At 38.2% G+C, this 9,963-nt stretch overlaps 1 protein-coding gene across 2 annotated transcripts in view; it reads left to right on the top strand.

Annotated features, from left to right (window-relative positions):
• CLIP4 (CAP-Gly domain containing linker protein family member 4) overlaps positions 1–9,963 on the top strand; it is a 65,438-nt gene extending 55,475 nt beyond the window's left edge. For both annotated transcript variants that reach the window (XM_073338632.1, XM_073338633.1), the window contains 5 exons: positions 464–598; positions 2,744–2,867; positions 4,093–4,157; positions 5,361–5,433; positions 6,820–9,963. In XM_073338632.1, the coding sequence (XP_073194733.1) occupies positions 464–598; positions 2,744–2,867; positions 4,093–4,157; positions 5,361–5,433; positions 6,820–7,141 (719 nt within the window). In that variant the 3' untranslated portion in view covers positions 7,142–9,963. The remainder of the gene's footprint in view (positions 1–463; positions 599–2,743; positions 2,868–4,092; positions 4,158–5,360; positions 5,434–6,819) is intronic.

Raw genomic sequence — 9,963 nt, forward strand, 5'->3', positions numbered from 1 at the left:
GGGATGGCAGGTCAGTTAACTGTTTGGTCAAATATTCGTATAAATGTATTTGCTTTTACTTTGTCACTATTTGGGGTGATAACTTAAAGGAGGCACTTGTCAGATAGTTAGTCCTTAAATTTAAGTTTTGTATTTTTGTAACATTTTACTATTAGAAAATTTGCAGAAGAAGGTGCTGTTCTTAGTTTCACTTACAGATGAACTGCACTTCAGACTATTACTGCAACTTCTAACAACTAAGTAAACCTTAAATCCAGCATTTTTTAATTAGACTGAATACCCACTGAAGCAAAGGAATGTTTTCTCTAAGCAGCGTGTGTGGAACAGGACCTTTTGTTAAGAGCATATATGAATATTTGACCGGTCGGTTGGCTGACTCCCTGCTGAGCCATCATGATGTACGCCTCTTTTCATTTCAAAACTGCTGTTCTGCTTATTTCAGTTTTTCCCCTTCATTAAACAGGACTGAATAATGCTTCTCCGTCTACAAGAAAAAACCCTTTTGATGAAGGAGAAATTCAGCTTGGAGACAAAGTGTTAGTGGTAGGGCAGAGAACTGGCACTGTTAGATTCTATGGGACAACAAAGTTTGCACCAGGTATTTTATCTGTTCTTAAACTACACTGTAGAATCAGCGAAATGTCCTAGGAACAATATAAATGTTTGGAGCTTAATATTTAAAATAGAAATCCAGCAATTTAAGTGTTTTATCTCAATTTCACTTCATTATAATGGAATATTTGACTTTGACATGGAGCTGCCTAGCGAAATGGAGAAGATGGTACTTTAAATTGTGACTGTCACTTGACATTGCAGTCTTTAGTATTCTTACTATACTTTCTGACATTCATTTTCTTAAGGCTGCACACCTTTTTTCCCCCTGGGCTTTTATATGCCGCTGTTTTTGACCACATTGATGTCTTGCGTTACTGACGCTCTGCTAGAACATTTAGTGCTCTTCCCTTTTTAGATGTGTCATGGTGGTATATTGAGTTTTTGTTTGAATTCAGTTACTTGTCAGGACCGTTTTTTGTATTTTTATGCCCAATGAGGAGTTACCGATAACTAGAGAACTTAGGTGCTGGAAATTCCCCCCAGTATTATATAGTTAGGTGTTTTCAGATGGAGGTGGGTTGTTCTGAAGCCATAGGAACTATAACTTTTGAAAATGTATCCTTTCCAGCCAGGTTATTCTTACGCTTTCCTGTCATTTTTGAGCTCTTTCATAATCCAAACCTCTGCCTAGAACATAGCCATAAGATTGATGCAAAGAAGGTTCAATTACGCAATGTCTGCACTTAGGGTAACTGGTATATTTGTACCTCCCCTAGTTTAAATGGAGGCCCTCTTGCTTGAGATTTAAAGTGGCAATACTCTGTCTTGACACTTGGTGATATCAATATTTTTAAAAAATTGCTTAAGATAAAATGTCAGAATGAACCATCAGCAGGCACAAGCCACATTCATCATCTCAAGAAATATGTTAGGGTAAGCAATCCCCATTTAAGATGTCATTATTCTTTAACTTGACAGACTAATATAGATTCGATAGAACTTAATGGAAAAGCCAAAAGAGTCTGTTAACCTCAAATGATTATGTTCCTGTATTTAACTTGTATTGGGTGAATGGATTTCCTGACTAGCTGAGTGGTCACCATGTAAGGTGTGTTTTTTTTTTTTTTTTTTTAAAGAAAACATCACCATTGCAACTCTTCGCCTTTGAAACAGCCATATTTAAAATGGCAAAAAGTAGGCAACGATACAGAACGCTGCTTTCTGAGCAATTGGCAAAAACTTGATTTTTCTCTCCCTGTTTATTTTTGGTGGCAATGCAGATCTTTTTCAAATAGTTTTGTGTCACCTGCCTTTGGTGGACAGGAAAGAAGGAACTTTTGACATACTGATCCCTTGTGAATCATAGGTCACTGTTCTTATTTCTTCAGCTGATAATTAGTATTGCTCTTAAACCTATAGCACCAAATTACTTGTATTTAATTTTGAGTCTTTTGGGGCTGGACAGCATAAGGATTGCTAATAGGATACAGAATTTCTCACCTTTACATAATTAGCTGACACTTTTCACAGGTCGGTAGTGATCAAACTTATTACCATCTGATGGCTGTTCAGTAGCCTGTGTGAAATGAATTGCTGGCCAGTCCTAGTTCCTTATACACTTGTATTTGCATCACAAAATCTGCCTTGCAATTGGTAATAATTACTTCTGATTTTAGAGAGGGAAAAGGACTGAATGAGCATTGAGTGACATTCGAATCTTAGTAGTGGTCATTTGAGCTCAGGATTAAGGCATAAGTGCAGAGGAATGGCCAGTACAGCTTTGTCAATCTGCTGCTTTCAGCAGCCTTAAATTCACTTAAATAAGATGCAAAGCTTTTTTTCTTTTCTGTTTGTATCTAAATAGGCCATTTTTCTTAAAATAGGTTTAAAAGTTTTGAGTAATCAACAGTATTTCTAGGGCTATTTTTAATATAGCACTCGTATCTCAGTGTATTTTAATATAATTTAGTTAACTGTTCTTATTTTTCTTCTGTATTTTGGTGGTGGCATACATTTTGATTTGACTTAATGAGATCACTTCTGGGTAAGGGAAAACCTGTCCTGGGTTTGGTTATGTATAAATTAGTCATATGCGCAACAATTTGAGCATCTGTTAACTATTCCAAGTACAAAATTTTAATGTTACCCCGGGTAAAAGTAATATTGAAATTCCAAATCCCAACTGTAGGCTTTTGGTGTGGCATTGAACTGAACAAACCTCAGGGCAAGAATGATGGTTCAGTTGGAGGGGTCCAGTACTTCAGTTGTCTCCCCAGATATGGCATATTTGCCCCACCAACCAGAGTGCAGAGGTGAGTAATGATATCGTTTTATGTCTGTCACAAAACGTTTTCTCACTTCCTCTCCAACGGGAAACAAAATTCTGAACGAACCAAAGAGGAAAAACAATTATTCCTGCTGCTGGGGAGGTAGTAGATCCCCTTGGCTCTGAGACTAGCTTATTGAAAGAGCACTAGTATGTCACATCACCAGTGCTACATAAACAGGAAGCATACCCAGGTGGCTGTTCCAGCAACCTCACAAATTTAAAAACATTTCATTCCATCCCATTGCCTCTGTATCTAAGTGATTAAATTTAAGGACATAACTAATTAAGTAGGTGCTTTTGAAAGTTCTCATTTTAGGGCCAAATCCTGATACTGTGAGCAGAATTCAAATACAAGGATTCTGCCTGTGGATGCTACATAGCTTCCTGGTGGGTATAGATCTCTCAAACTGCAAACAGGAGCCAGAACACCCACACAGTTGGATCGCAGCCACTACCATTGGGCTTGGGGGAAGGAATACCAGAGATAAACCTGTGCTCTCTAGCCATGTGTGCTTGTGACCAGTGGATGAGCACAATGCCTGTGTCTAGTTACCACGACTGACATACCCATTCTCTTCTCCACTTCCCCTTTTTCTTCTCTTCCAGTCTTCTAGTATGGCAGACCATCACAGTGCGATGCCACACAGCATAACAAGATGATATACAGTTTCCCCCTTTCTACTGTTGAGTTATAGCACGCAGAGGAATCAGCTCTCTATCTGTAGCCTTTAGATATATGTGTGTGTGTGTATATATATATATATAGCATTTCTGTTGCTGCATATGCTCTCAGGCAAACTTTCATCCTGCACCTCAGTAAGACTTAAGATGTCTCCTCTGAGTTTTCTTGATCTTGAGCATACTGTACCTATTTCTGTATCCTTAGATACACACGTACAATTTTATAATACTAGCTGTCTGTTGACAAAAGACTTTCTGTAGTTATGTATACAAGGCAGAGGTAAGGCCTCTGTGGGACTCTGAACTCTGCATTTACTGACTTGTGGGCAACTAAAAGCTCAATCTATTTGGGATTGAAAATTTAACCAGCATGGTGGGGAGGATTCAACTCTAAATTAATCCAACATATTAAGTCTTTTGAAAAACCTTGCAACGGCTCTTCAGACAAAATAGCCCAGCAATATATTTCTTAAAGTTGAAATTGAACAATTTTAATTTGTGAGACTTAACCTATTATCTCACTTTAGATTAACAGGTTCCTTAGACTCCCTCACAGAAGTTTCATCAGGTAAAATGAATCATCCTTTCCCAGGTAAGAGTCTGCGATGTGGGTCTGGATTTGTTTGGATAGCCTGTAGAACATTTCGAGAAATTGCAGCTTCCTGGACATGCCACCCAGGTTCTTTGAATGGCCAAAGCAAAACAGACTTTTAGAGCAACCCAGATGCCCCAAGATGCATTGCTACTTGACTTCTCCCTCCTTTACAAAGCAGCCAGCAGTCACTGTCTGCAAGCAGGATTGGAGTTAGGAGACTGATATGGTATCAGTTCCTTCAGTTGCAGAAATGGAGGAAATAATTGCCTCGGGTGTCGGAATGCAACCCATCAATCCAGTGAATAAAAGTGAATTCACTTCCTTGAACAGTTCCTTTGATCCCTATTGATATATACTGGGGTTTTTGCTTGTACTTAAACAAAACAACAGCCCCCCCCCCCCCCCCCCAACCCTGGCTTCAGAATGGACTTACTGCAATAAATGGATATTTCCCCCTTTGTCTACTGTTGACTTAAAAAGATGTTTTGTAAAGCTCTGTGTACTCTTTATGCACTCAGTTTTATTATATAAAATACAAGGCATTTTGGCCCATCGGATAGGGTTCTAGGCTGGGACTCAAGAGCCAGGAGTTATTTTCCTGTCATGGCCCCGGACCTGCTGTGTGCCCTTGAGCAAGTGAACTTCCCCTCTTTCTGCATCTGTTTAAGCTGTAAGCAATTTGGGGCAGGAACTGTGCCTTAATATGTATTTTTACAGTGCTTGGTACGATAGGGCCCTGTGCTCAATTGCTACCATAGTACTCTTTTTACTGATGATGATTAAAGTTCTTGCCCAAAATTTTACCATCTAATACAAAAAGAAAACAAAACAGAGGGCAGTGGTTCAGACACAGAAGGGATTGTTGAGGAGATCAGAATAGGGATGATTCACAGATAATTTGGGTTTGATACAAGAGCTAGTGAATTATTTTGGCATTTTTTTCAAGGATGTTTGTTTCAAATTTTTGATTTATTTATTTTTACCTACCCCTTGTTCCTCTTCCTCCTCAAAATTCTTGAAGATTTTTTTGTTCTTATGGAATTTTTCACAACAAAATACTTACCATTTCCCAAGCACCTGTAGTTAGGTGTGGTGGGGAGGGTACTTAGCAAATGAGATGGGAGCAAAGCAAGTGGTTGTGCAAGTTTTATTTTTAAATCAAGCAGCTTAGTCACCTTATTTATTCACTTTCTCATGTAGGTTTTAGACGAAGTTTAAGTACAACTTCTGCATCTTCACAGAAGGAGATAAACAGGAAAAACTCCTTTGTCAAGTGAGTGTTTGTTTAAATATGTAGTAACTGTGCAAAACTGGCAAGCTGTAGTTTAGAATCACAGGAAGAAAGCTCAGAACTTTCTTCTCTTGACATGTGCATGTAATTGCACTGAATGGTGTGGGTTCCTTTTGATTCACATGTGTAATTTCCATTAATGCACAGGACCAGTTCTTGCAGTCTTCTTTCAGACAAAACTCCCACAGAGTTCTGGCTGAGAGGGAACGACTGCAGGACCAGTCTAGGAGAAGTGAGCCACTTTTGCTTGTCCTTGGATCTCGTGCCACCAAAATAGAACAGGGAGTGAAATTTTCAACTGTGAACTCTTCCAACTCCAGTTGACAAACTATAGCTTAAAAGAAATATATCTATCATGGAAAAAAATTGCATTCTGTCCTGTTTCTGAGGTGGCTTTTCACATTTTTTGCTTGTCTTGTTACTTTGCTTCAAATATACCATGTTAATCTAATCTGATCTGATATTTTAAAAATGAAATCTATTTTCTCCTTGGCTGTATATAATTAGATTAATTGACACTTAGATTATGGATTTTTGCAGTGGGTTTTATTATCTTTCATTGTATGAGTCTCCCAGCATCTAAATGAAAATGATCTATTTCTCATGTAGAGGTATAAATGCAGAGTGGGCTGTCATTTTGCACATTTGATCACGTCGCTTTTGTTGAAACAGTTTTCAGGGAGTTTCAGCACTTAAGTCCTAGTTCTGCATTGCAAAGCGCTATGGCCCTGTACCACTTAAATTCATTGGACAGAGCCAAATTTCTCAGTGTATTAACTATTTGTTCAGTTTTTGCACACTGAGCTTTCTGATCTCTGTTGCCATATTATACTTAGACTTACATAAGGAAAAAAGAATATGGGAACATTTCCGTTTGAGAAGGAGAATTCTCTTCAGGTACGGTACCTCACTGGATTCAGTGGAGAATTTGTGTTCTGTTCGAGTAGTTCATTCATTATTCCAAGTGTTTTACACAATTCAATATTAATGTGTTTCTATCGCCAGCATGTGCTATAACCCAGTTTTGACCTGTTAATACTGGCTGGCCCTGCTGTGTCACAACTTGATTTGGCTTAACCTGTTCATAAGCACAGCAAGTTGTTTATGCCGCTCTCTGTTAGTGATACGATTGTCTACTATAAAGAAAAGGTTGATCTTAACATATTGAAAATCAGTTCCCCTTTCACTTAGCTGATGTTATGATGTGCTGGTTCTATTTGTAAATAACCACATACACATCCTACTACTGACATAGTCTATTAAAAAGGTAAATTAAAATGCCTTTCAGAAACAGTGCACAATATAATCGTAGGAAAAAAATGCCCTTGTGTGCTCACTGAAAGAAGCCCAATTTCTTTCTCTAACTAGATCTAGAAGCTCGCTGCTGCGGCGTAGTTGGAGCAACACCACTACGACTAACACGGAGGGATCTGTGAAACTACATGAGGGGTCTCAGGTCCTTCTGACCAGCTCTAATGAGATGGGCACAATTAGGTACATTGGCCCTGCTGACTTTGCACCTGGAATATGGCTTGGACTTGAACTCAGAAGTGCCAAGGGAAAGAATGATGGATCTGTGGGTGACAAGCGCTACTTCACCTGTAAGACAAACCATGGAGTCTTAGTTCGGCCTAGTAGAGTAACCTATCGTGGGATTAATGGAGCAAAACTTGTGGATGATATTTGTTGAACCAGAATGCTTACAACCTGTGCATCAAGCGCGAGTGCAATGATCTATAAGCATTAAACCACATCCAATAACCCCAACATCATCTGCACGGAATGCTGACTTAAATTTTATCTGAACTATGAAACCTGCTTTTTTTGGTAATCTCTCTCTCTAGGCTCTAACCACCTCAAAGTCATATTCAGGAGTGGAAATCATATACTCCTATTTGGACACAGTCCCTGCCTGTGAGTTTCTTGTAAAAGCATTCTGGGTTTGATACTGCATTATTTGAATAATGTCCCACTCCCAGAAGGCCAGTATATTTGACATTCTTTTAAGTTGCTTTGTGATTCAAAGTATTTGGAAGATTTTCTTCCCTGTACTAATGAACTGATAAATCATGCTGCTGCCTTTTCATAACAAAGGAGATTGTTAAATGAGACACATTAGTCTATGCAGTATTGGTCCCAGGATATTAGAGACAAGGGTGAATGCCTGAATATATCTTTTATTGGACCAACTTCTGTTGGTGAGGGAAACAAGCTTTTGAGTATGCAGAGCTCTTTTTTTTTTCTTCTTCTTCTTCTCAGACCTGAAGAAGAACGCTGTATAGCGTGAAAGGTATTCCTCCTCCACCTTGTTTCTCACATTAGTCTGTTTACTAGACACTTTGTCCATCTCCCTGTGAGCTAGTAGTAATAAGCAGGAGAAATGACTTTTTTTTTTTCAAATCAGTTGTGAAACAATTAAGAATTTTATCATTCAGAAAAAAAACCCATCCCCAAAAAACGGTAATTGGAAGAATTTGCTGCTACAGTGCTATGCCTGTGAACAGCATAAATGAAACAGAAAAAAGACTGTAAAAAGCACAAATACACTGTTTCCGGTTTGCACTTTTCTCTGTGTGGATTTGTAAAAAGACAGCCGCATGCACTTTTCAAAATATAATGCACTTTCATCTCTCTCCTTGGGAGAGCTTTCCCCCACTGTTTGAAGATGTTCTTTTGTTTGCTGTTGTTGCAGGCTACAAGCATCATGTTCCAATGCTTATAGAACTTAGGTGGCACCACACATAGATATTGGTGACCTTATTACGTATGGTCTGCCGGAGGTACAATGCAGTATATATATGTTTTTTAAGCAAAGGTTTTTACTTTGCATTTTATATATTTCTTCATTGTCCTTCAGAGCACAGTTTCTTCTTTGCTACATTTGCCATTTATAAAATTCGTAAATTGCCTGTGAATCTTCTTAGATGTAGCATGGTAACACTTATTTAGATGCAACATGATTTATCTCAGTCTTTTAAAATAAACGCAGTGCTTTCAGAATTTTCCATGTACATCTTGAACAGCTAAAATGCAGAACATGTTTAGCATGTATTAACAATACCTTTCTTAGTGCAAGTATACAGGTTTCAGAATATCTCACAGTAAAATGGTTTGCCACTTCTGAATGAGCTGTTTCACTTAGTTGAGAAGTGTACAGCGCTTTAAATTACATTTGTAGTATCCTGTTTTTAGACTGACTTTGTGCAGCTTTTACAATGTATTTTAAATATGGCTATTTTTTCTGGGCTATTAAAAAAGGCTGCATAGTGTATTCTCATCTATGGAAGTTTTTAACTGAAGACAAAAATTGTAAATTTTGAATGTACACATTTTATTGTAAACTGTCTAAATTATAGCTTTGTATTTGAAGTTAGCAAGGTTCTGAACATCTGTATCTTCCATGTTTTATATCTATAGATATCTTTTTTCTATAATTAACAATATTCACTGATCCTTGATCTATTAATACCCATTCTTTTAAAGATAATTTGCTTTTGGGGGGAGTGTGTCACAAAACGATTGTCCTTTTTTTCCCCTTACAAATTATGTAAATAGAACAGGGAAATGGCAGCTCTAATATATAAACAGGTTTTATATCTTCATGTAGTTTATCATAATGCTGTATGGTATAGAATTGCAAGCTGGTAAACAAAGTGTATACAACTGGTCTTGTTTTTCTCCTCCCCCAATTTTGGGTAGTGCAATGTCTGTAATAACTTTAGGGCCTAGGCCACTGCTGAGACCAGAGACATTCCTGCTTTTTAATTCAAGATCTGCCTTAACCTGCCTGAGCACACTTATCTGTCCACTCTTTTCATGGCTAATGAGGATAATGCTCTTTGCACAGCTGAACTATGGCACCTGAGGTAAAGGCACAGCTACTCCTGGTTCCCACTGTTGGAGGGCCTTGCTTTCCTGTTCTTTATGCCAAAAATGATCAGCAGTGGTGATAGTTAACCTTGACACTGCAGTGAGATTAAAGAACAGTGATGACAGGAAGACTGAGATCGAACCTGGCTCTGTGATTTTTAGGCATGTCACGTTCCCTGTCTTGCTCTAGTTCCCAGGCTCTACAATCAGGGGATGATGTTTAACCTTTTCTAAAGCAATAGGTGATCTTCAGCCAAGGCTCTCAAGATCTTCCAATATGACCTTGGGTGAGTCATTTAACCTCACTATCTGTTTGGCTTGTATAGCTTTTTCCACAGCTCATTGATGACTGAGATTGAACCTGGCTCTGATTTTGTCAGTCCTGTTGCCATTAGAAAAGAAACACCATGAACTTTAAAACACATTTACTTTGCTAAATAGCCACTGCAGCTCATCTGAAAGGAGATTAACAGGACTTGCTCTTATTTTTAGGTAGGAGTTGAAATATTATATGAAATTACTTCTACAGCTTAGTGATGTAATAGTTCGCCTCAGACTACAGGCCAGGTGTGATGTCCTGCAAAGGAATTGATGATGAGATAATTATTGCAAAGATTTCAATATATAACCCAACAGCTGGAA

Source organism: Lepidochelys kempii, chromosome 3 (genome assembly GCF_965140265.1).
Source record: "Lepidochelys kempii isolate rLepKem1 chromosome 3, rLepKem1.hap2, whole genome shotgun sequence".
NCBI classification, from domain to species: domain Eukaryota; kingdom Metazoa; phylum Chordata; order Testudines; family Cheloniidae; genus Lepidochelys; species Lepidochelys kempii.